The sequence below is a fragment of the Mycteria americana genome, chromosome 10 (genome assembly GCF_035582795.1).
Source record: "Mycteria americana isolate JAX WOST 10 ecotype Jacksonville Zoo and Gardens chromosome 10, USCA_MyAme_1.0, whole genome shotgun sequence".
NCBI classification, from domain to species: domain Eukaryota; kingdom Metazoa; phylum Chordata; class Aves; order Ciconiiformes; family Ciconiidae; genus Mycteria; species Mycteria americana.
In genome coordinates this window covers 12,532,825-12,558,847 of record NC_134374.1, presented here as the reverse complement: position 1 = coordinate 12,558,847, position 26,023 = coordinate 12,532,825, and the positions used below count along the sequence as shown (strand labels likewise).

Here is a 26,023-nt window from a genome sequence, read left to right as displayed (position 1 = left end):
GTGACACCAGGCTCGGCGCCAGGTACTGATCTGCTGGCTCTGCCTGTTTCTCCCCTCATCGTTCCCTGCAACTGGAAGGGTAGAGGAGAACGCTACTGATCCTTTAACCCGTCGTCCCAAGGCCCTGAAGTCTCTCTTGATTGCCCTTGGACTTCTTATTGCAACTTCATCGCTGCCTACCTGAAAAACCCATAATGGATAATAATCTGAGGGCTGTACCAGGGTAGGAAGCTTTCTCTTCACATCTTCAACCCAGGCCCCAGGCAGGCAGCAGACTTCCCCGAGAAGTGGGTCCGATCTGTATATTGCGCCTTCTGCTTCCTTCAGGAGAGTCTCCTTTGACAACGACCCGTCTTTTTTTCTTTATGGAAGCAGTTTTGATGCAGAGCGTAGGCCGATGTGACCTTGGTGACTCCCCCAAGCTAGATGAACCATCGTCCTCGTCATTGTTCGGTTCCACTTGCAGAGCCTCGTACCTGCTATGCGAGGGCACCTGGGGAGGTGGGGCAGTCACAGAGGAGACGTGCCGCCGCGCCGGGCAGGAGCTGGTCACCATTGCCCCATCCCTTCAGTGTTCAGCCAGGCGGAGAGAGGACAGGGTAGTCCGTGCTCAGCAGAGGCCTCTCCTTAGGAAAATGAGGAAAGAAACTTTAGAAAATGGGGCTGTTGGAGAGCCCAGAGGGCAGGCACGGTCAGAGCACACAGGAGTCAGGAAAGGCACGTCCTTGACTCTGCGTGCAGAGGAGATCAGCTGGATGAGCGGGGCGCGGCGGCTGGATTTAACCTCAAATGTGGAAGCTGACGCGGCAGAAGGACTCGTCGTGCCCCGGTCCTCCGGAGTGTGGGGTGCGGGGTGGGAGCTGTGACTTGGACGGGCCACCTTGGCCAGCAAGAGACCCGTCCTGTGGGAGCTGGTGTGGCCGAGGCTGTCTTCTGCGGTTTCGCGGTGGACCGGGCAGGTTGTTCTGTGGGGCAGCAGGAGGGAGTGGAGCTGGGACCTACGGAGCGATGGCTCTGTGCTGGAAAAGCAAGTAAGGGCCAGATGGGTGCTGGGTCCTGCTTCTTCCCCTCTCCAGGCTTTCTTTACCAAGGCCCTTCCAGAGGGACGGAGGTTTCCCTGAAACCTTGTGTGCTCTTTGCCACCAGGAGGAATCTGTTCTGCCGTTGGGCTCCCCGGACAGCGAGGAGGCAAGCGGGATGCCGCTGCAGGTGCCAAACCCTCTGTCTCCGGAGGGCTCTGGGAGTGGGTGCCTCCTGGAGCGGCTCGCTCGGGTGCAGGCAGCAGGAATGGGTGAAAGGAACCTTTCCGTCGGGACCGGGCTGCCCGCTCTCCTTGCTCCTGGCACCGAAGGCTTGCGACACTGGAAGCAGATGAAAACCCTTCTAAAGAAATGTTCTGAATAGCTGTGTCACTGCAGATGAACATTGTGTTTTTAAGGAATAAATGGTTTTTTTATGGGCAAATCTTGGCCCTGCTGCTTTCTTTTTCTCACCTAGCTTACGTTGGCTGCTACAGGAAAGGAGGAGCTCCAGCCCAAGTCCTCTGCCAACATGGGGCTTCACCCTCCTTGTAGTAAATTTCCAGAGCATTCACAAATATCGGGCCAGCAAGTGATCAGCGCCAAACGGCTACGAAATGTTCCCTGCTTCCTCTCCAGCTTCTTCTGAGGTTTTACTCAACAGGCAGTGAATTCGAGGTCCGCGACCTCCTCCTTCCTTCTTTAAAGCAGATGGAATTTGCTGATCCATGGCAGTGTTTGGGCTGGACATCTGGTGCAGCACGGCAACACGAGTTTATACTTGGTGACAAAGACGGGCAATGAGACGATGCACAGAGAAAACGGGAACTCGGCAGCCTCCGCAAAGGTGCAAGAGCCTGCAAGGGGCTTCCCGTGCAATGGCTGCACGCTTTGGAGGAACCTGCGAGCCTGGCTGGGGCCTCTCAAAACGCAGCTGCTGTGGGGAAGGAGGCGAGACGGCCGGTGGCAACCGGTGCCTGCTGGGCCAGGAGATGCAGAGATCCCTCGGGCAGCCGGCAGCGGCAGAGCCAGGTCCCAAATGAACACTTTAAAAGGGAGCCTGCGGATAACCCAGACCCTCCTGGAGAAAGATGCTCTGGAGGTACAAGAGCTGGGCCTGGGAGGGGATGCGTCACGGTGTGGGCATCCGAGCGCCGGCAGAACATCGTGAGGGCCTGCGACGCCCCGGAGGGCGGGAGCTGGCAATCGCCTCGCGCTCGTTAGCGAGCGCGTGGGAGCATCCCAGGGTTTGAACCGCGATGGAAGTGGTGCTAGCAGTCCCGCTGGGGCCGGGCAGACGTCCCGCTCGGGACTCTTCCTGGCACCAGGACAGCAGCTCCAGCTGTTGAGGGACGGCCGAGTCCTCGGGTGGGCTGGGGGACCCTTTGCCGAGAGGACAGCTATCCTGTTAGCATCAGCGGCAGTGAGACAAGTCCTGGATGAGGCCTGTCACCCCGGTGCTGTGACCTGGCGTGCGTCTCGGTGGGCAAGGCTGGAGCAAAGGCAGGGGCGGCGTATGTTTCCCTTCTCTTCGGGCGCGGGAGCAGAGATAGTCCTTCGTTAAACCTCGTGCTGGCAGTCAGCCTCTTCTGTGCTGCGCGCAGACCCCCGCCGAGCAGTCACTGGATGGCTTCCCAGGGCTCTGCGCCGTGTCCTCAGCTCAGCTTCTCCCCAGCTGCGGCCGAGGCTGCAGCGGGACTGGGCAGAGCTGGGGCAGCGCGGCTCTGCCCGGGGAACGCGCTGTTGCACCCCGATCATCACCACGTCATGGACCAGGAGCCCGGCTGCCGTCCCCGAGGCGCTCGTGGGCGTGTTGACGTGCAAGGAGGTGCCAATTTTGGGTGTTAACACGCGTGTCTTGCGGGTTGCCGTAGACTTGTAAGGCTCTTCGGGGTCTGTAACCCGCCCCGTACAACACGTCGTACCAGATGCTGGCTGTACATCTGTCCCATCAGGTCTGTGAGCCCTTCAGTGCCAGAGCTTCGCAGGGGACCCCTGCGGTCCCTCAGCCCCGTCGTGGGTGCGGAGGGCAGCCCTGCGCCTGGCCCAGCCTGCCCGTGCCTGACCGCGCTGGAGACTCGGTCACCGTGAAGATGCTGTGATGGAGCGGTTGAGAGGTCTGCATGGAGAGCCAAGGTGAAAACCATCCACTGGCCCTCATCGGCCAGCACCCAGGCACCAAAAACCATTCAGGTTTCATTTGCCACAACAGCTGATGCTTCGGTCGGTGTCCTGGGTACTGGTAGGTAAGAGCGGGGAAAGCATGGAGACAGAGGAGATAGATTGAGCAATGATTGATCCCCTGCCAAGGCACAGACGCTGTCGGGCGTGGGAAGTGCTGTTCCTTCCCATCTAAGCTTGCCCTCTCTCTCTCCGCGCAGTGTTTCTGGCTCTCATTTCTTTTGGCAGAAAACTTACGTTCTCATCACCCCTCTCCTCCCCTCGGCCGCGTTCAGCTGCAGCGTCTCCTCTCCGTCCCTTCACCGCTTCTCCCGCCGGCAGGCAGGGAGGGTTCTCCCAGCCGCTCTGCGGGGCCGCGTGAGACGCGGTGGAGACGCCGCTTTGAAGACCATCATCTTGAAGGAAGAGAAGAGAGCCCAGGCTGCCGCTGGTCGTGCTGCGAGAGGAAAATGAGGCAGGTAAACGTCAGCCCTTCGTTCCAACTTGGGAAGAGGGTGACTTTGCTGCTGAAAATGGGGGAGCAACTGCAGCTCCTTGGGAATAGAAGGGGTCTCTGAGCTGAGCCTTTCCCATGAGATTTCCTTAAATAAGCCCTACTCCTAAAAATAAGCCGGGGAAGTCATTGCAGAGAGGAATCGCTACGTTAACGCTCCCAGCGGAAGGCATTTTATTTCTGTTTTCGAGTTAGTAAGATTCCTTCTACGGCATCCCCCTCTGAAGGAGGATTTGCGGCACTCTGGCTTTGCCCCGCTGCCCGTGGGTGTTTTCCTCCTTGCGGGGAGCACCGGTGCCCGCCCAGGCTGGAGCATTGCCCTCTCGGCGCAGGGCCACCCTCCGAGCCCGCTGTGCTGCCGTCGGGGAGTTTGAAGCTGTCGGCGGTGGTCCCCATCTGGCTTGCTCCCGTGAGCGTAAATACACGCTTGGTGCAAGAAGTAGGGCCGGATTTTTCGGGGTTAACAGCTGAAGCACGAGTTTATCGGAAAGCTAGCGCTGGTGGCGTTTATAGGGCTGTTCTCCCAGCACTTACGGTAGGGCCAGATAAGCAGCAGCTTGCCCTGACTTCTCCTTCCTGCTTTCCCCCTGTTCGGCTCCCTCTCCTAACCGGGTTTCCTCCTCCTTGCCCCAAGGCGGCCGCATCCTCCGTGACTCCGCTCCGACCATCCCTCCGGCTGAGGCAGGGGCTGTGAGCTTCACCCGCAGAAAGGTAATTTCCTTCGGTGTGTCTGTCTCGGGGGCTTGTCTGTCCATCCGCAGCATCTGCTGGCAGCAGAGCGGCTCCCGTCCTGCCGGGAGGCTCCTGCTCAGGCACCGCTTCCGCTCGTCCCTCGTTTCTGGCGTGGCAGAAACACCTGAGCTATTGCTGGCAAGGGGAGATGTTCCTACCTGTCAAAGCCAACATTTTACCTGTGCCCCCTTCTCCCACCCAGGCTCTCCCAGGGGAGCTCCTGCCCCAGGATCTCCGTCTGCAAAGCTTGGTAGGGCCACTGAGTTATTTTAGCATGACGGACCTCTTACGTGCAGCCCCGTTGAGAAAGTAAATAAAATACGTTCCCAAAGGGCTGCTTCTTCCTTCCCCAGAATTTTTTTTTCCTGCAGGATGAGAGTTATAAAAGGCCACGTATTGCATTCAATGCCGGTCGCCGAGCTTGCCGTGCGAGGGAGCGCGTGGAGGGGCAGAAAGCTGAGGGGAGGCCGAAGCGAGCTGCAGAGCCTAAAGAACAGCTCCTGATGTTGTTTAATGATTTAATAATGAAAAAGCCCCTTTTCAAGCAAGACACAGATGCCTCCGTGGGCTGTGCCTCACCTAAAACGTAACCGGGTACGGTGACTCCCTGGCCCCTTGGCTAACGCATCCCCTGAGCTCCGGACTGCGGGGGGTCGGTGCTGCCTCTGGCTGCCTGCGGAATGAGCTGCCGTGTCGGTAGGATCGCAGCAGCTTTTCCTGGGTGATTCACCCCTGTGTCCGGTGTGTGAGACGGCCGTGGGCACCCGCGTACCCCAGTTTTCATCGTCCCGAGGTGCTGAGCTGCGCCAGGCGCTTGGCTGCGCTGCAGCGCACGTTTGTCACCGCGCCTGCGCTGAGGTTCGTGCTTTTTGTAACACGCGTCAAACGTTTCAAGGCTGTCTCTGTCTTTAGCCGAGTTCCCTTTTTGGTGTGCCCTTCTGGGGAGTTCAGAACAACTCTTTTATACTTTTTTTTTTTTTTTTTTTTAAATTTATGTAACTTTCTAAATATCTTTAGAAATTGAAAACCTGGCCAAAAGAAACACCGTCCCAGAAAACAGCCCTCCCGGGCAGAGGGATGGAGGTGGGCAGCCAGCGCTGTGCCGAGGCTGGTTGTTCAGCCTGGAGAAAAGGAGGCTGAGGGGAGACCTCATCGCTCTCTACAACTGCCTGAAAGGAGGGGGTAGAGAGGTGGGGTCGGTCTCTTCTCCCAAGTAACAAGCCATAGGACAAGAGGAAATGGCCTCAAGTTGCGCCAGGGGAGGTTTAGACTGGATATTGGGAAATTTTACTTCACTGAAAGGGTTGTCCAGCATTGGAACAGGCTGCCCAGGGCAGTGGTGGAGTCCCCATCCCTGGAGGTATTTAAAAGCCGTTTGGATGAGGTGCCTGGGGACATGGTGTAGTGGTGGGCTTGGTAGTGTTGGGTTTACGGTTGGACTCGATGATCTTAAAGGTCTTTTCCAACCTCTACGATTCTGTGATTCTGTGAGGCTGAGAGACGAGCCGGTGCAGGCTGCCTCGCCGCACTCCTGGCTGTTCTCACCCTTATCGCCGGCTCTAGGAGATTTCCAGGCATTTATTTTTCATTAATGCCTTAAAGCCCTCTTTGGGAAGGCTCCTTTCGGAGCCTGTATTCTGACCACATCTTTTCTGCGTGCACGCTGATAACCTTGGTCCTTTCTTCTGTTTATTGCTGCTTTTTGCTCTTTGGACCACGTCTGGGTTCGCTGGGTGCCGCGGAGGCGTCGTGTGCTGGGGGCGGGGGGAGCGGCCGCAGCCCCTCCGCCCTCGGCGCCGGAGCGGGCACACAGGTTGGCGCAGGGCGAGGAGCCGGGAGCCAGCGCGGGTCCCCGCGCGGCCTCTCCGGGAGGCTGCAAACGACCGGGAGAGCTCCCCAAAGTTGCGGGAGAGGGCACGGGGCGTCTGGCGCTTGGCCGTGGCCTGCGTGGGGCTGCGGGCTGCGGCCCAGCCGGTGCTGGGGGAAGAGGCGTTGGTGAGGCTCCGGCAGCACCGGGCGGTGCTGGAAGTGCCTGATTGACAAGAGATGAAGCTCAGTGTTAAGTATTAAATTAAGAAATAAACCAATTTAAAATGGGGGGAAAAGGCAGAGAAGAAGAGCTTGTGAATGAAAGGGGACTGTAAGTCTCGTTTAGTGGGATGTGTGCTGCTTTTTAGGCTTCAGAAGTTTTTATGACTGAAAAAAGAAAACCCCAAAGCTCTCTTCTGTTCACCCACCCTGGAGGGGAACCGCTGCACCCACCTTTCTGCAGGGCGGGAAGCGTCTGTCCAGCCTCCCCCCGCCTGACGGACCACGCTGGAGGAGCGCGGGAGCGGCAGCGTCCGCGCGTCCCCGCGTCCCCACCTGAACAGCCACCGGGGACCAGCCCGAGCCAGAGCCGTTCGAGGCTCTCTCAGGAGGTCACCGCTCCTCAGTTGCTCCTGGTACCGGGGCATCCAGCATGCGGGGGGGCGTGGGTGAGGATGAGGAGGGGTGTGCATCTGCACAGCATCCTCCGAGGGCCGGTCTGAGGCTGGTATCTCGTCCCAAGCCCTTTCCACCCAGAGCCCATGGTGCTGCTTGCGGTGAGCGGCGGTCAGGGGCTGGCCGGGAGCAGCGTTCGGCGGATTCGTATGAAGATGGGCTGCTGGGACCTGTTGACGTGATGCCAAAAGGTTCAGGCCCCCTGACTTGGTGGAGTTCGCTGGAGGGCAGGGGCGAAGCAAAGCGGGGGGTGTCTGGGGGGAGCTGGGAAAGGCTCAGGCTGCCCCAGCAGGCAGGAGGAGCTTTTCGTTAGGTGCCGCTTCTTAGGGGGGTGGGACGGCAAAGAAAGTCCAAGTCTGAATGGATCCAGAGTTGATCCCAATGCCGCCGCCAATACCTGCCGCTGAGGGTTGGGTCTGTGGGCGCAACGTGAGGACGCGCTGGGATGGAGCCCCTGGCTTCGTCTGTGTGCGTGTTGCTGAGCAGCTCCCAGGTGGGACGAGAAATGCGTTAGACAAGCTGTCGGACCAAGCGGGGCGAAGCGCTGCTGCTTGCTGCCGTTTCCCTCGCACGAGCTTTCGCTGCGCTTCGGAACGCGTTGTGCCTTCCAGGTTTGGTAAGGAGATGGTCGGACTTGCCTCCACCCTGACTTTGCTCACATGGAGCGTGGTCTCAAGGCTGATGCCAGCCGGGAACTATATTCCCATGGTGAAGAATGGCCAAGTCCCAGCATCAGGACCACAGTCCCTTCCCCGGCTAGCCAGGATGTGCCCCGTCTCGTGTACGTGAGCCTGATGGTGTTGGGCTTCATGTGAAAACAGATGGCAGCCAGAATTGGCCAGGGAGCTCTCTGCCAGGCACTGAGGTGTCTCAGGGAGCTTGTGGGGTCTTGGGAGCCAGGGCTGAGGTCCCTCACGTTCTCCCTGTGAGGTCCCTCACGTTCTCCCTGATGCCTCCAAGGCCTTTGCTTGGAAGGTCAAAGTGAGGTGGTGTGGCCGGGGCACCTACAGATCGGCTGGCTCTTCGGAGAGGTGAAAGAGGGCCAAGTGCCTCCTGCACTTGCAAAGACACCCTGTGGCATTTTCAGCAGCTTCTCTCCTAAAGCAAGCGTCTCTGCGATGCGCTCCTGACTCTCTTATTTTTATATATATATATGTTTTTCAGAGGACCTTTACCTCAGCTCTTCTGCCAGGACAAAGCACCAGAATGCAGCCCGTGCCCCTGCACAGCCTTTCGGAGTTGGAAAGAGCCAGTCTGCAAGAGATTGCCCTCTACCAGCTGCAGGAGAAGCTGCTTGTTGGAGATCTCAGGCTGGCTACAGGTAGAGGATGGGAGAGGACGGCTCCTGCTGAGGGAGGGCTGAGGTCGGAGCCATTATTGCTGCTCATCCCCGCGCCCACGCTTTGTAACGTGGGATGATGTTTATGGAAAGACATTTGTGACACGTTTTGGTCCATTTTATTTTTTGTTCCCTGCTTTGGTCTGAGTCTCAAAGGCCTAATCAGCCTTTTGAGGAGGGTTTGTGTGTCCGTAGGAGTGTGAGAATATGACCTTGCCTGTGGTCTGCCTCTGATCCCCCTAACGCAAACCAGATGCAATATGACTTGGCAACGTCTTCCACTAGGACTATCTTAATGCCGTTGGGATGGGACAAGCGTGGCTTTTTGGATTAATATCGAGCACAAAGTCCTGATGCTGGGATGGGGCTTACGCAAGGCTGGAAGATGTGCTACTGAAATTAATGGGCAGATAAATGTAGAAGCTCCGCAGGGGCTGAGCTCCTCTGTCCTGGCCTAAATAGACATACAGGCGTTGTCTGGGTTCCCGTAGCTGCCTGCGTCCCCCGACGTCTACGCATCAAACCAAGCGAGCGCGGTGAGTTGGCGATCAGCTGACTCCTTCCCAAGTTTACTCGTTCCTCAGGAGTGGACAGGCCACCTTGAAATGCCTCCTCTGCCCCGGGCCGTATTTTGGCATCCCAGTAGGGCAGGAGGTGCCGCAGCTCACCAGCCCTAGGGTCGCGCGGTCCCAGCAGTGCGGGTGCAGAGGGGGCTCGGGGGTCTCCAGCCCCACCAGCCGCTCGCAGCAGGGCTGTGGGGCTGGGACGTCCCACGCCTGGAGCCCCCCCATCTCTGGGGACCTGTCCCGGGGGAGGAGCATTGCCTAATGCTCAGCCTCACACTGGACAGCAAGTACTTGCTCAGGGCAACACCCAAGTTTGGCTTCCTGTCTTAATTATTATTTGGAATATTTCATGCAATGAAATGGCTTCAAGAAGAGTAAAAGAGAAGAAGCTCCCCTCTCATTCCCAGACCTCCCAGTTCCCCCAGGGCTGCGCACCAGTCACCACAGACTGCCTTTAAGTCCCTGTGGGACTCTGACCACAAACATCCTGGTTCCTTTTCTTTTTTTTTTTTTTTATTTTGAGCTGTTGTGATCCCATTTTCAGTGATACCCCACAGCAGTAGCTTCTCTAGGGACCACTACAGTGAAAAAAAAAAAAAAAAAAAAAAAAAAGTATTTCCTTCCTTGCTGTTAAGTGTGCTGCATTTTGTCCGATGGGCTCCTCTCTTCCTGCGGGATAAGCGCGGGGGACTGCAAAGTCCTGATCTTGTCCCTGTGTGTATTTTGGACATCGCTCTCATGCTCCCCTGCTGTTTGAAGGAAGCGGTTGCTGTCAGGGAATCCCCCCGTCCTTTAGTCCGCCTTTGTATCCTTTAGACTTCTACCTGCTAATTGCTCTTTTTGCGGTTAGTTGGCTGGGAGTCAATGTAAGATGCTGAGGATTAACTATGAAACTATTGCACTTGCAACATCATTTTCCTACCCCGCGCTTTAAAGGGAAGTTCATGATGTTTGGAAACGCCTGAATTTGGGCTACACGGTCTCCATTTGGGCCCATCCACCTGTCTGTACTCGCTCCCCAAGGTCTACCCACGTGAAATGGTTGGACTCGATGATCTTAAAGGTCTTTTCCAACCTATATGATTCTGTGATTCTGTGATTCTGTGAAATTCCTGCCTTCGTTAACAAACAGCCATTGCACAGTTGTTATCGTTTTCCTCAAGGAAAAGGTGTTCAGCACCTCTTCTAATCCTCGTATCTCCAGATACCTAGACGATGAGGATCACGGGGTGCGCGTCCCCTTGTGAACCATCCTTTGGGGCAGCCTTCAGCTTTGATACCCTCTGGGCTGCTCTTTTCCTTCTGAGAGTCCTTACCTCATTCAATCCCAACAAACTTCTGCAGCATCTCAGACCTGACAGCAAACAAGCCTCCTTCAGGATGACCCTCCTGAGCTAGAGAGCCAACACGGCATGGGCACGACACCTCGTTTTGGCCAAGTCTGCAGGAACAAGTCTGTGGTTCAAGCAGGAGGTGACCAAGAAAAACGAGATCTTTGAAGGATGCACGGCATCAAGCTTGCCGTAATGCATCTCAGTGAAAAGACGGTGTCCTCATCTCCTAGGTTTGTCGTGGCCCATATGCGTTACTCTGTCGTGGAGATACCACGAAGCTCAGGCTCTCTGGGCAGGGGGATCCTGACGGTTTCTTTATTACCTGCTGCCTCGTGGTTTGTTTCCCGTAGGAACGTCTGCACAGCTTTAGGAGTGGAGAGTTATGCTGATGCTCAGCCTCAGCGCGCTGCGTCACCCCTCCTAACTCTCTGCTGAAAGAGTGGAGTTTTGCTGGCCTTTTGTTTCCTTCGCTGGGTGGTTTTTGTCTCCAGGTCGTTCTTCTTCGTCTTCCTGCTATCTGGTCATTTGAATGAAACAACACGTACGGTGCTGCAGAACAGTTAACGTAGGCTGCACATGTTGCTCATACCAATTTTCATAGCTTTCTTCTAAGTCTTACAAGATAACCCGAACAATTATATAAGCTGTTTCTAGGAAGAGAATTCCTCAGGAATAAGGAGCACAAGCCAGAATAGGGTGATGCATCCTGGAAGGATTTAGGGTGGGCAGCGAATGAGTTTTCAGTTCACTGCTGCCGACTGCCGTCCCTGGATGTGCAACGTGGGGAATGCTTAGAGCAGGGCTTGCCTCCCTGGGACCAGTACGGGACTTCTGGTGGCATGTGTTTTGTCTAACTTTATTTGTCTGTGCTCTGTAACACGCTCACAAAAGCTTATCTGGGGCTCTATTTCTTCTTCCAGTGTCGAGACCAGACCTCTTGGGGATGAATTAGCGTAGCTTTCTGAGTCATAAAGTAATTGCTAGGACATCGTCATTAATCCAGAGTCATGTATACAGACTATACGAATACAGAGACGGCATTTGGTAGCTGTTGCGGCACCAGGCGTTTCCTCTGGGCCATGGCAAGCTAGGATGCCAGCAGGAAGATCAGCTGCGGGTCGTTTTGACTCCGTTTTGTAACGCCAGAGCATTTGCTGGCCGCCTGACGGTTCACGTGCCCTGACCTGTGGTTTTGCGCGTTGCTGGGTTGCTCATCTGGATAGTAAGGCATCAGTAAGCCGGGAGGGAGGGAGGTTTGTGGGGCTGTGGTCTGAGCCAGGTGGGGTGAATCCCACAGCCGGGGTGTCTTTAACCCACGGCTATGGTTTGGTGCCGTGGGGTCCAGGTGCCTGAGCGCGGAGGGGTCCCTTCCTCCACTTTGGGAGGACGGTGGCCCATCTCTGGGGCTGTTTCCCCTGGTAGCTGATGCCCACCGTGCCATCCCCCGTGGCCTCGTGCATCCTCTCTGGGCCAGGGCCACGTCAGGCCCGCAGCGTCCCTCTGCCCGTGGCCGTGCTCTGCCCGCGAGGGTGCGGAAAGGCAAATGTCTTTAAGGGGAGCCTGTGCTAAAACGGCCTAACGATGCAGAACCTTTGCTTTCTTTTCTCCTCGTAGTTGGACCTAAGCGCAGTAAATCTATCCGCCAGAAACTGGAGAGCTTTTCAAAGGAGAAGAAAGGTGAGCAGCCGCCCTTTTAACCAGGTTTTGGTCCCTGTGCTCTCAAACGGAATTGGTGGATTGTGATGGGGCTGAGCTGGGAGGTGCCCAAATTCGGCAAGGCGCTTTGTCCCATGTTGTTTTGCTGTTCTCCGGAGCGGGGTGTAACGAGACGCGCGCAAGCACGCCAGAGTCTGGAAGGGACGCATATGTGTGTGGGTGAAATGTGCGTGCCCGTGAACGTGCATTTGTAAAGACGTACACATCTGAATATTTCTGTCTTGCCCATTTTACCCCTGGTCTCACCGCTTCGAGTTCTGTTTCATTGTCCCTTGAAGGACATTAGCCGCAAACCTGGGGACACCGAAGTGTAGGGCGCAGCCAGCTGGGAACGAGCACTTCCTCATCTTCTTCACACCAGTACAAAGTCCACTCCAGGACATCATTGGGCAGCAGCCTGATACTTTACAAAATGGGTTTCTCCCTTGTACTCCGGTTGCCAAACCCCTTGGCCCAGGGTGGTGTGGAGGCTGGACGTAAGGAGAGCTCTCCTTGCATCTGCAAGGAGGGGTGGAGGGGGAAAGTTATTTGGGAAAAATGCCATTAATACCAAGACTGTCACTCTCGAACAGCCATAGCTGACGCAAACCCTATAGAAAACTGGAGGTTATGATTTGGTAAGAATCTTTTATAGCAAATATTTCTGGTGATTTATGAAGTCTCCGCTTCATAGACGTTATGGCATCTTCATGAGGCTGTAACCAATAAAAGGAAGGGAAGTTCAGGGAAAACTGGGACAGGCTGCAGCGAGTACGTTGATGGTGGCCGGCTTTCCTGCCACTTCCCAGCTCCCCCACGTCTCCTTCCCCTCCCTCCAGCACGCCGTCCCCCACACTGTGCCCTCCCCGCTCAGCTGCCTGCCCTGCACCCTGAGTCCCACCACGCAACGCCCCGGGGCTTTCCGGGGGCAGCAGCTCCCCTTTGGGTTTGCCCAGGGCCATTGGGGATGCTCTGCTCTTCCCACCCACCCCAGGCACTCCTGGCTCCTGGGGAGCGGGATGAGGAGCAGGAGGGGCCAGGACACGCAAGGGCACTGATAGTGACAGGACTGCCGTCCTGGCTTCAAGCTACAGATCTTCTTGTCACGTATTCAGTCGGTTTTACACGTCGTCCTCTTCACTCTCCTGCTGGTGGTTACCTTGACAGTATCCCGGTATTCCCTTCTGTTGGTTAATTATTTTATGCAGGCATGCACGCGTGCCCCTGGCAGCTGGGCTGTGCTGGTGCAGCTCCCTCTTGATTTTCCTGCCAGCCATACTTTTCCCTTTCTCCCGTGTTTTTCCCTAGACTGCTCTCCTCAGACTTTTGGGATCCCGCTCTTCCAAGTCATCGCCAATGACCGCACCTACAAGCAACTGCAGGAAGCACTGAAGAAGAACCGCCGGCTCTGCCTGGAGGTGGAAGCGACGGTGACGAGCTTTCGGGCTCAGAGGCAGAAGAGGTCCCCGATGGGCAGGAGCCGCGGCCTGGTACCCTCCGGGGTCTTCCCGGAGGAGCCGCTTTCCCCAGCTTTTCTCGACAACAGCTCCTGGAGCCAGCGAAGGGTACGATTGCAAAGACGGGCTGCGCTATGATGGTGCTGCAGGCTGGGGGAGGCTCTGGCTTCAGCAATAAATACGGTTTCCCAGGGTCTTTTCTTAACGAATGTGAGTTATTCGTGCTGCATGCTGGGTCGGTCCCGGTCTGCCCTCAGGGAAATGAGGTGCCCCTACTTCCCCCAAGAGATGGACTGTGAGGGCTGGGACAGGCTTTACTAGCTCAGCTCTTACGGAGCCAAGGTTTCCAGAAGGACGTGGCCAGGCAGCCGGATAGGGATGGGAGGAGACTCATCATCAGCGGCGTGCGTTTTTCTGCTCCTCCGTTGCATCACACCTTGGTGAGCAGCACTGTGAACAGATACGACTGCTCCGTGAAACAGCGTTGCCTGTTTGGCAACGTCACCGGTGGAGACCGGGCCCCGCGCTTGCGGAATTCCCACCAGAAGTTGTGGCCGTCGATGGTGGGTCACGTCGGGTCCCTGGCCGCGCAGCAGGGAGAGACCCCTCGCTGCCGCGGGGACATGGGCTGTGCCGCTGAACCGGTCTCCGCTTTCTGTGTTGACTACCAAAGGGCAAGGGAGGTGGTGTGGCTGGTCAGCCTTGGCCACCGTCTTGGCTTTAGTCCTGTTTCCTGCGAGGCAAGGTGGGTATTAGGCTGGCTGGGGTTTGCCTCATCTCTTTGGAGTAGAGACCCACGCCTGCCTCTTGCTAAGTGTCTGTGACCCCTGGTGTAAAGCAGCTCCAATACAGGTAACTAAATCCAGGATATTGCGCGGTCGGAGGTGAAAGGTTTGGGGACGTTTCCTCCTTCCCCCTGCCTGCGTGCGGTAGGAAGGCTGGGTTTAGAAACACCTGACAGTAGGAGCAGTGCGCATAAACGAATGCATGGGAGATGAAAGGTGTCCGTGGTTCTCTTGCAACCCCAGACAGGCTCTGTAGACCTCTGTGTACGTTTGGAGGTGATGCCTCCCTTTCCCACAAACCTCTGAGGTCACAGCAATGATGGCGGACTGGGATCTTGTGGGATTGTTCCTGCCACCCTGCGAATCACCTCTGCTCCGTCTCAGGGGGCAATGTCCGTGGACTCCATCACTGACCTGAGTGACAACACTTCCAAGCTGCTGGAGGCGCTGCAGTTGTCGCACCCCCACGAGCTGGATCCACGGAGAAGCCTGGGCAAGAAAAAGATGTTGAGCCTCAACCCCATCACCTGGCAGGTCCCGCGGATTGTGGACAGATGTTGCAAACACATTGAAACGCACGGTAAATACGCGTGTCTCTCCAGCCAGATGGCCTGTCCCGCAGGAGGTTGGTAAAACCCATCGTACCTGGTGGGCTGGGGCGTTCTGGCCTGGCCGTCCCCGAGGTGGGAGGAGGCAGCTGATTCCTGGGGCAGGGCACGCTCCTGAAGAGCTGCCCGGGGAGAGTCCTCTGGGCTGGGTGTAGCATCTGGGCTGAGAAGCGAATGTCACTGTGGGTGTCAGCGACCCATCCCTGGTGCGCTGTGACCTTAAGTCCCCCTGCAAATCCAGCATCTAGCTCCGAGTGACTGTACAGGTGAGTTCTCCTCTCTGACCCACAGACCATCGGCCCCAGAAAATCCTACGGCTCCAAAACCTTCCTTTTTACCCCCTCTGCCAGGAGCGGGGAAGGACGCGCTGCCTCGCGTGCAGCGCGAGAGAACCGCTGCCGCGATGTTGAGGTGCTCCAAGGAGCAGTCGGGGCGGCAGGGAGCTGTGGAAATGCAGAGCACTAACCTGTCTGTCTCCCAGGTCTCCAAACCGTGGGCATCTTCCGGGTTGGGAGCTCCAAGAAAAGAGTTCAGCAGGTAAAGCGAGACACGTACTGCATCCTCTGCCGCAGCACCGCATCCGAAGGACAGATGCTTGTATGGGCGGGGAACGAATAAAGCAGACATTGACATGGAGAGGTCTCGAGCGTCACAGGCACGTGCTGGATCACAACCTGTGATCACGACCTGCTGCTGGGTCCTTCTCCCAGCCGTGGAAAGCAGGCTTCATCTCTCCAAGCTGCCTTTACCAGATGAGCCTCCATGCCCTGGCTGGCACTTCAGAGCCCCCGCTGGGCTCCCTTGGCCAGCCAGCAGGTCCTTCTGGTCCTGTGGCCCATCCTCTGGGCAGCAGCAGGCTCCTGGGCTCCGGCATGCCTTCTCTGGGGTGCCCTGCCTCAGGGGGACGTGGGGAGTAGCCAGCCCTCCTGTCCTGCCGTTGCAGTAGCTCTGTACGGGACAGTTCTGACAGCGTGACTCGTAGATAGAGGAAGAACTGACCCTTGCTTTTATTCTTCTCCTTTCTTCCATCTTTAAGCTGAGGGAAGAGTTTGACCGAGGACTGGATGTTTTCTTGGATGAGCATCAAAGCGTTCATGATGTGGCTGCTCTGCTCAAAGAGTTTCTTCGGGACATGCCGGATTCACTGATTCCCAGAGAGCTCTATGCAGCCTTCCTCAGCACAGCCTGTGAGTACCCGGGCTGCGTTGTTCTCGCTCCGCACAGCCCACCCACCACGTTTGCTTTTGTACGGGGGAAAAAAAGGGCATTTTCTTCTTGTGCAACTACCTGGCTGAGCCCCGGGTCCCAGCACAACTGAGCGTGCTGCGCAGGGGCTCAGCCCAGCGGTTTGCACTGCCTGTACCGGCGTCTTTGCAAACGCTCTGCCCAGGTCCCCCTACCCTCCATATTTCGGGGGACCGAGTTTTTAGGGAGTCTCCACAGCTTCCAGCATCACTCTTTCTTTGGTCTCCTTCACCGTCTCTTTGCCTCCCTTTTGCCTTCCTTCTCTCCTCGGAGCTGATTCTCCAAACCCAAATCCTTGAGTGCCTGCTTCCACATCAACAACGAGCAGCCACGCGCCAACGGGCCTGCCGTCGGGCTGTGCCGTGCCAGGGAGCAAGAGAGGGCATGTGGTGGGGGGAACAGGGGTGCACAGGGATTTAGGGGAACGTACGAGGCAATCTTCCACCCTCAAGCTCAAGGCATTTGAGCATCCAGCACACCTGCCCTGCACTGGAGCGTAAACCAGCCTGTCCTTGCTGGAATCACCCCAGAGCAAAGGTGTGTCTTCTCGTTGTGGGCACGTAGCACTGAGTTTCTTCAGGGTAAATATCTCCTGAGACTGGCGGCACGTGGTCTCCTTAGGGAGATCGGGAAACCTGGCTGGCGGTGGAGATGGAAAGCTGGCGGCAGCGCCCGTCTCTTCTGGCTGTGCATCTCTGCAGGGGCAGGAGAGACCTGGATCAAAGGGGAGAAACAGAAGACGATAGCATCCCACGGGAAAAGCAGGCCAGTGCTGCACCCCAGCCGGAAGCGGCTGTGCTGTCTTTACTTTGGTGACTTTTATTTAGAGTCCTAGGTGTGGAATTTGCGTTATGTTTGATAGGAGCTTCCAGATCAGCTATTTTGCAAATCGACAATAATTTGAGCTGCCAGCTCCTTCGGTGTTTTGTAAGAGCCGTCTACAGAAAGGCTCTAGAGGGGATCTGGAAGCTGGGATGCCCCCACCTGACAAGATGGGAGAGTCTGTGATGAAGAGGGAGATCCTGGAGCACAGGGATAAACTTAGTCTGCCAGGAAAGAGTCAGCAAAAGCTGAGGTTCCTCTCAAGTTGGATCACTCCTCCTCGTCCTTTTAGGAGATGCAGATGCTTTTGGAGGACAAGGGCCGGGTGTTTGCCTGTGTCCCACTCCCCAGAAGCCTGCAGGGTGATGAACCTGCAGGGTCTGGGCATAGGACATTTGGGGTGAGGTCGCGGACCTCGGAAGATGGTCTCACTGCTTGTAAAGAGCGTGGAGAAGAAAGATGCAGGGAAGGAACCACCATCTAAAGCTGGAGAGAAGGCCAGGCCAGGCCAGGCCGCTGCTTCCAAAGCTTTCTTCCCGCCACTGCTGTCCTCCTTTTCAAGCTCATTAAGGAACACGTTGAACAGCACAAGCTGCGAACAGCAAACGCTGCGCGAGTTGCTCCTACCCCGTGTTTCCCATTTTTTAATGAATTCTTTGTCCCCCAGAGGATCTCCTTCCTATGCCACAGCTGTTTCTTTTACCTCAAAACTTTAAATGAGAGCCTTTGCCCAAAACCTTCTAGAAATGCAGGGAGACCGCAGCAGCCCCCCTCACCCCTGTCCCTGAGCCACCCGAGAGCCGCAGGAGGTCTGAACAGCAGGGCGTCTCTGCAGAAGCCGCGTTAACCCGTTGACTCGGCATCTTCGTATTTTAGCAGCGGTCACCCCCGTTTGGTTTCTCTGTGTCTGTGGATGGTTCTGTTCCCTGTTTGCGTGTGACGTGGCCGGGGTGGTGGCGGCCAGCGTGGGTGGCGGCGAAGGAGCGGGAGGTCGTGCGATGGCTGCTGCCCGGCACGTTGCCCCGCGGCACCTTCCCTCTGCCTGTGGCTATGCCCTGGACGGGGTTGAGTCGCTGCCGGCCCCAGCTTTGACCCGTCCCCAGCAACGTCGGATGTTCTCCCTCTGGGTCAGGAGCCTGTAACCCTTGTCCAGATCTGCCAAGCTGTTACTTCTGTTATATTTTCATCTTTCTCTGAATGTGAAGTGACAGTATTTCTCCTACAAGTCTGCAGTCTAAAAGACAGAAGGCTAAATGACGCACCTTTGTCATACAAGGACTTTTGGGGCACAGTGTAAAGCAAATGGTTGGGAACTGCCAGGTTCCCAAATGGTTGGGAGCAAATGGTCGGGAGCTACCTTCTCTGTGCCTTCCCCGGTGGAAATGGGTGTTACCGTGGCTAAAAGATGGGCTTCACGTTTTTCTTCCTGGGAGATGAGAAGGTTAGTAAAGATTGCCATTGCCAATTGCCCCAAAAAGCCAAGCAGAACTGCAGAATATTCACAATACCGAAATACAGGTTTTTTGGAGTGATGCGTACAGGCTACAGCCGTGTCCTCCAGGCTTAGCCTACGGGTGGGCACACGTGGCTGGAGCAAAGTCGGTCTGGACCGCTGTCCCATCTCCAGGAGCAGCCAGGGTCTCTTACTTAGAGGAGTGCGGAAAACCAGCGTTGTTCCTCCAATATTCCACCATCCAGTGGTCTCCAAGTAACCTGAGCCTGAACTCTTGTTGGCGTTTTGTGGCCTTTACAGGATTTCTCTTCCAGCCGCCTTCTGAGCCCGTCCAGCTGCGTGGTGGACACGACCTTCAGCAGGTTGCAGGGCTGCGGTTCAGTTTCCTGCTCCATTACACGCTGCTGCCATTGCCTGTTTTCTTGGCGCTGCTGGCGTGTGCGACCTGAGCGGATCTTCAGCTCACGCCGGGTTTGAGATCCTCACACCCGAACCAGAAGCTCTTGCCAATTTTCCCTGTATAAGTGATCTAAGGAGCCTCCTCTCGCAGCCAGCACCAGAGCAGGATACGGGACCGTGCAGTCCCCCGTCCGCTGCTCTTTCTGACCCGTCATCCATCACGCGAGCTTTGAACGTCCCTCTTGCGTCATACCCTCCTCTTTTTTTTGTCACTCTCTCTAGCCTTGGCTGGCTGTTTGCTCTCTCCCTGTCCTCCTCCCTTGCCAGCGCAGCATCGCTGTCGCTGCAGTGAGGTGACTTTCTTTCTCCTTGCCGCCACTGTTAATAAAAAGGCCGAATGGACTGCATGAATTCACACCACGCCACGTACGATCTTTCAAACGTTTGGCTCCCAGATCCTTCCTCACCACCCTTCTTTGCCAAAAGCACTTGACAGCAGCGGGATTAGCGACGTGCTGCCTGGCACTGCCACGTGCAGTTCCCGCAGTCTGCAGTTTTTGGGGTTTTTTTTGATAATTGGATTATAATCCCTCTGGTCTAGGGCAGTCTTTGACTATGAGGCTGCACAATACCAAATGCAATCACATCGCAGCCCTTGCTGGGGTCTCCCAGAGAGCTTATCCCTGCGTGGATGGGATGAGGGGTAAGACACCAGTCTGGCTCCCTCCAGAGCTCGTTACCGGGGATGTAAACGAGGGCTGTCCAGCTGGAAGTGCCTGCCGGGCTGGGAACCGCCCTAATTAACGGGCTGCTCTCTGCCTAGCCATGGAGGGCCCGGCGCAGCTGGCCGTCCTCCAGCTGCTGCTCTTCCTGCTGCCCCCCTGCCACAGCGACACGCTGCACCGGCTCCTGCGGTTCCTCGGCGAGGTGGCCCGGCACGCCGAGAGCTCCTGGGGCCCTGACGGCCAGGAGGTAAGGCTGGCCCGAACGGGTCGACTGCACGAAGAAAGGGTTGCTCAAACTTTGTTGGTTAAAACCAAGCAGAGCTTCTTGCAAGCCTGGGTGAATCCTTTGGCAACACCAAATTGTTGATAAATGCCCTTGTCCGTGGCAGGTCGGGGTTGCTCTCAGTCCAGCTACGTGATTTTCTGGGTTGCAGTAAGGGACCTGGCTGTGTGTCCGTAGGCAGCGCAAGGAGCATTCTTTGTGGACTAATTCTGGTTTTCCACCTCCAACTTTCATGAAGGACTTACCATCAGGCGTGGAGGTTGATTTTGGTTTCTCTGGACAATTTGAGCTCCAAGTCTCTCGGTGATTCAAAGAGACTGATTTTTGTCCCATATTGTAAGATGATGTAGAAATATTGGTTGTTACCTTCTGGAACGCGTTATGAAAGTGAGGTAGATGGGAATGGAGGCCCTGATGCAAGGAGGGGGTGAGCACGCGCTCCGGCACCACAAACCCTTCATGCTGGCCCTGCCACCAGCTCGGAGAGAACCAACCTGGACCCAGATCAACACCCGGCCTCACTCAGCAGCTCGTGTCCCTGCTCTGGGGTGGGTGAGGCTGTCCTGGGACACCTCATGCCGGTGCACCTATGATCTGCAATTTCTTTTTGTGCTTGCTTGCTAGATTCCTGGGAATAAAATGACAGTTTCAAACTTGGCCACCATCTTTGGTCCCAACATCCTTCAGAAAGAGAAGCCTGGAGAGAAAGACGCCGGTGCCATGAACTTTGAAGACAGCGCTGCCATCATACTGGTGCTCCAGCGGTTGATTGAGCACTACCAGACCTTGTTCATGGTAGGTGAGGCTTTCTCAGGGCAGCTTCTCTAGACCTTCCCTTCCCCTCTGAACTCTTCTAGTAGCAGCAGAAGGAAGGATATATTCACAGCCCCATTTAGCAGCAGGTGACTCGAGTCGGGTGAAAATTTGTTCCTCATGCCAGGTGTAAATGGTAATTTGGGATGGCTTGTTACTGGCATCGTAAAGGCAGAGCTGAGGGTCACGCCGTGAAGAGGTCCTGTCTTCTCTGTTGCTTTCCACCCTGGTGACGTCTGACCGAGCTCGTTTGGGACAGGAAAGAACTGGCCAAGAGCAACTGCAGGAGTGGCACCTCAGTCCTGTTTCTCCCCTAAAGTCCCAGTGAGGGGGGAAAGAAGAGAAAAAAATGGGAGACCCGAGAAGAGGGAAGGAGCTGGAAGGCGATGGCGTGGGGTGGAGGTGCCACAGCCTCGGGCGGAGGTGGGGAGGCTGTAACAGTGGGGAGAGCTGGTGAGGGCAGTGAGGATGGGATGGCTTCAGATCTACTCTTCGCTGGATGATGTGGACCATCAGCATGAGGCAGGGAGTGCTCATCCTGTCCTAGAGGATGCATCGGCCTGGGGTTCCCAAAAGCATCTTTTAGAGTCACATCGAGGTTTGAATGGGAAGAGACCTCTGGGGCCTCCAGACCAGCCAGATCAGGGCTCACTTCAAAGCTAGGTCAGGGCTGCGTCCAGCTGGGGTTTGCTTTTATTTCCAAGGATGGAGAGCTCTGACCTCTCTGGGTCCCGTCCCAGGGCCGCACCACCCTCAGGGGAAGAATTTTCTCCTGGTCAGAAGTGCCCCTGCTGCAGCTTGTCCCCGCTGCGCCTCGGTCTGTGCCCAGGCACCTCTAGGAAGGGTCTGGCTCCATCCTCTCCCCACCCTCCCGCGGGGCACTTGCAGGCAGCGGCAAGAGCCTCTTGCATCTTCTCCGGGCCGAATCCTGCTCCGCACGGTTGTCCAGGTGGACTCAAGCCTTCGCTGTTGCGCTCTCCGCTCCGCCCTGGCGCAGCGCGGATGCCAGGGAGGCACGACAGACCGGGGACGCCTCTCCGGGCTCCGTGCGTCTCTTTGCCGCTCTGGGAGATGCTGGCGGAGGAGGATGAGAGAGGTGCAATGCGGTACCTGGACACCGGCGGGGTGACGTGGAGGCGGGTATGGCGGCTGAGCGGGAGAGGATGTGGATGTGCAGCACGGTACCGGCTCGAGCACCACGGGTGCTTGGCGTGGACTCGGGCGCTCTGAAGCAGTCCCCAGGGGATGCCACGTAGGTGGGCGCCAGGCGGTCACCCAGCTGATGTGGCTGCTGTCCTTGGGGACAACCCAGTGGAGGCCGTGCAGCTGTTTTGAAAGCCCGGCAGAAACCCCCGGGATCAGCAAGGGCGTGATCCTCCCTAAAGCCTGGGAAATTCCCGAGAAATGCCAGAACTGTCCGTTTCCTACAGCTCTGTGGGGATGTGACATTTCAGGTCCCCCAAAAGCCTTGCAGCAATTGTCAGGTCTACAGGGAGCCCAAGGACCGGGGTTAGCGGGGGAAGAGCAGGGGCTGAGATCCTGCCGAGAGCCCCGTTGGCGTGCGGGACGCGGCACCGGCAGCGTGGGTCTGTGAGCAGGTGTTGACCCGGAGTCCTTTTGCTGCCCTTGGCTCCTCCGCTCGCCCTCCTCCAGAGGGGAGGCGATGCCGCGAGCACGCGTGTCTGCGTATCCCTCCCAGGTCTCTCCAGAAATGCAACGTGACGTCCTAAGGAGGCTGTTTCAGACAGACCCCGACGTCATCGACTACCTTTTGCGCAGGAAGTTCAACGCCACGCCGTAAGTCCCCGCGAGGCGCGGTGCTGCCGGCGGGCACCTCGCTGCCGGCAAGCGACGGACAAACCCTGCTGATCTTCCTGCCCATCGTTCCTGTTCCTTCCGCCACTTTTGGTCATGAACTCCCCAGATAAAATCCTTCACTTTCTGCGCTAACGCCTAACAGCTGAAACGTCCCAGCTTTTCTGTCCCTTGGAGCTCCCTATTCTCCCTTTCCCCCCCGCCCCAGCCTGTGCCACGTTCTCTCCTGTACCCAAATCTGCCCTGCGTCAGAACTCCTCCCCTGCAGACGTCCCTCTGCGTGCATACCTACACAGCTCTCGTCCCCCTGCACCCCCAGAGCCCTCCGCTGCTCCAGCCTCTCGGGGTCACGCACCGATGCCTGCTCCGTTTTCAGCTCCATCGCTACCGCCTCCAAATTCCCTTCACCCTTGGCGTTGTCTGCGTTTCTGTGCGTTTTTTGCCTGTCCTGCCTGCGTCTGTGTGCCCTCGTGTCCGTGCCTGTGACTGCCAGCTGGGTCCGTACCTCTGCTTTTTGGCTGCGAGATAGGGTGGTCCCACAGAGGCTCAGAATTTGAGCTCATGCCCTTCCCTGTGATTAAAGAAGGTGGGGTGAAAGGGCCTTGCGTCCCATGATCTGGGCCCACGATCGTGGCACGTAACGCAGGAGGTGTTTTGCTCCCCTGTGGCGTGAAGCAGGGCATGCTCGGCAGCCGTCGGGCTCCTTGTAGGGCTGGTGACTCCTTCGGCAAACGTGGACTGTCCTGTGCCAAATGGTTTCCTGGAGCACGGACCTTAGGAGTCTTCTCTGCTACTGTTCCTTGTCTGTCTTCACGTTCCTTTTGGGACTGCCCCAAGAGACGGCAAATCTCCGGGGTCACTGCTAGAGGCCATTCGGGCGTGGAGTTGGCAACAGAAGCAGTTTGCAAATAGCATCTCTCTTTTTTTACTTTCTTAGGAGCCCAGAGAGTGAGGATTCGGCGGAGGAGCATTCTCCATCCCCGCTGCCTGGTTGGACCCGCGCCCCGGAGAGCAGCTCGGTCTCATCAGAGTTGTACAGCAACGTCTCGTTCCTAAACCTGGACATTGGCATCTAGCGAGCCCGGTCCGTGCCCTCTGCGCTGCCTTCTGCTGGGGAAAAGGTGGCCCATTTTTTTCCACAAAAATAAGTCCTCTATCCCACTTTGGAGGAGCGGAGAAGCGATGGGAGCGTGAACGTCTGCGGGAGCATCTTTGCTACCAGTAGCCACGCCGAATTGTTGCGGTGTAGGCAGGCCCGCGGCAGGAGAGGTGTTTGCGGGTTGCCAGCAGCAAGGCTTTCCGCACGTGGGTTTGTTGCTAGATGGCAACCAAGAAACCCGTGTGCTCGCGCGGCGGCTGCGCGTGCACGGTTGCGTAGGCAGCGGCGAGCGAAGGGGACCGCGCTCTGGGAGCGAGCCGGAAAGCCGCTGCCGCGGGCTGCAGCACGGCCTCCGCGACCCACGGCTTCACGGGAGTTTGAGGCGTGAGCTTTCTGGCCCCAGAGCTGTGCGTGAGCGGGCGGCTCGGGCTTAGCAGCGCGCGGGGACGGCAGGGCGGCTTCCCGGCGTCCCTGCCTGGGGAGGACCACCTCTCCCCTCCGAACGACCACCAGCCCCCTGCGCTGGGACGGCGAACTGGTGCGGGCTGGTGCGGGTGTCTGGCAGCTCGTGCCTGGCAGCTCGTGCCGTGCTCGGCGGACGGGACCCGGAGGTGCAAAACGGGCCCCATCTGGGGTACCTCCAGGCATTTGCTGGGCCCTGGTGGGGGCCGCCCGCTTGCAGGGGCGGGGGGGAGCGGTAGCCGGGGGCTGGGACCCCCGGCGCAGCCAGGGAGGAGGCTGGCCTGAGACAGAAGCGGATGGGCACTGGTAGCAGGGTGGTGAGGACGGAAAACGCTGTTCAGCTTTGCGCGGTTGGTGCTTTGGGATCCCGTTCACCCTCTGCTGTTGTATCACAGGCTCGGGCGGAGAGGAAGCTCTCCTGGAGCTAAAGGAGCGCCCGCGGAGCTGAAGCAACAGCACCGTCATTGCAGAGGCACCCTGGCCTGCCGTGTTCAGAGCGAATCACAGCTGGCTGCTTGGTTTGAACCCAGGTTTCGAACCGCTCATTTTAGAGAAAGAAAACACTGCATCGACCCCAAAAACGTATGGCTGGTGTAGTAAGAGGGAACAACGTACTCTGAGGATTATAAACTTCAATTTTCCTTGAGTTAACGTGCACTAAGTAGGCCTTCTAATGTACTTTACAGATCATGGCGTCTTTTCGTGATCTTTGGCTGAGAAGTGTCTGGTTTGGTTTGTTCCTACTGCTCAGGCAGTGGAAGTCGCTGCCAGCCGTGTGCAAACGTACATTTCTAGCTGATCTGGCAGAATGAAAATTAGCGGCAAATATTTTCTGTTGTTTTCTTTCCGTTTGCTCTGCCGGACGTGGCCTGGCAGCCCCTTACTCAGTAACCCCCCTGGGCAGGGCCGTCCCTGGGCGAGACAGCAGCGCAGGGAGGGATGCTCCGGGCGGCCGTCCCCCGGCAGCTTCGGGGACGCCGCTCCAGCGCACCGAGCCACAGCCGGCACGACGGAGGGTGACGAGTCGGTGCGTGTGGAAGGGGAAGTCAAAGAGACAGCGAAAGAGGCGGCCGTCAGTTTTTGCGTGCAACGTTTTTTGTCTTTCGTCTGTCTTTTGAGATCGTGGGATTTTTCGTCTCTTGGCTTGGAATGTCAGTTGTCATGTTCACAGTTTAGATCTTGCTTCCGAGGAAATGCAGCCGAAGAGTGCAGAGAAGAGGGCAGGCGGGTGGGAAGATGGGATGGGATGGGATGGGATGGGATGGGATGGGATGGGATGGGAGGAGAACCGGTGCCCAGAGGAGCACTGGCGTAGGAAACCAGGGCGGGCAGGCAGGGGAGGAAGGTGGGTAACGCTGGAGAGCAGCAGGGCAGAAGGAATGAGCTCTACCAGGGTTTTTTAGTGTTGAGGGCAGATGGATCACAGCTCCTCTCGTTTGGACTGCCTGACATCAGTGCAAATCTGTGACTTTTATTCTGGAGAAACCAAGAAATACACAGTGATGATTACAGAGACGCTTGTTTTCCGTGAATTGTGGCAAAATTGTCTGGCGAAAAGCTCAGGGCACAGAGAGTTCAGCTTAGCAGTCGCTTCCTTTTGTTGCTCCCTAGGTCTCCACCCATCTGTCATTTGGGGTTATATTTAGACAGCAGAGTTTCTCACGTGTGACAGAAATCCATGTTCCACGATGGATTTAATTGTCTGGTTTCATGCATGACTCTGAAACTCCGCCAAACTCAACCTTTGCAGAGAACTGATTGAAAGGTGTCTCCGTAGAAGTTCCCAGCCCGTTGCGATGAGCTCCTCATCACGGCTGCCGTACACGGACGTGTGGGCACGGTTTCTTTTTTTTTCTTGTTGTGGTTTAAAATGTTTCTGTCTACACTGCCATGTTGCATAGAAGCTGAAGGACTTGACACCGCTTCCCCTCCCAAAAGTGGCTGAAAAATAAAAGAGAGCGTTTGAAAAGCAAACCAGGCTGGAGTGTTTGGCAGAACTGCGGCTCAGGGAGGAGAAGGGGGGCCGGGGAAGTTCAGAGGAGGACCGAAGCTCCGTCGGTGCTTTGCTCCACGGGGCTTTTCCTACCTTCGCATCCGTTGTCGATCCACGGATGAGAGGTGGGATGGGGAATCGCGGCCGGCGCCCCGGGAAGCTTTGGGCTGGCAGGATGCTCCTGCGTGGGGGAGCGGTGGGTGCTGGCCGGGGCCGGGTAC

At 56.9% G+C, this 26,023-nt stretch overlaps 1 protein-coding gene across 1 annotated transcript; it reads left to right on the top strand.

The window, feature by feature from the left end:
• Positions 1-3,582: 3,582 nt before the first annotated feature.
• ARHGAP36 (Rho GTPase activating protein 36) lies at positions 3,583-23,787 on the top strand. The gene is made up of 12 exons (XM_075512829.1): positions 3,583-3,658; positions 4,328-4,404; positions 8,074-8,230; positions 11,763-11,825; positions 13,152-13,408; positions 14,470-14,665; positions 15,175-15,230; positions 15,730-15,880; positions 19,436-19,584; positions 20,245-20,415; positions 22,133-22,230; positions 23,186-23,787. Exons 3-12 carry the CDS (start codon positions 8,116-8,118, stop codon positions 23,322-23,324), a joined length of 1,395 nt encoding a protein of 464 aa, XP_075368944.1. The 5' UTR covers positions 3,583-3,658; positions 4,328-4,404; positions 8,074-8,115; the 3' UTR covers positions 23,325-23,787.
• The last annotated feature ends 2,236 nt before the right edge of the window (positions 23,788-26,023 follow it).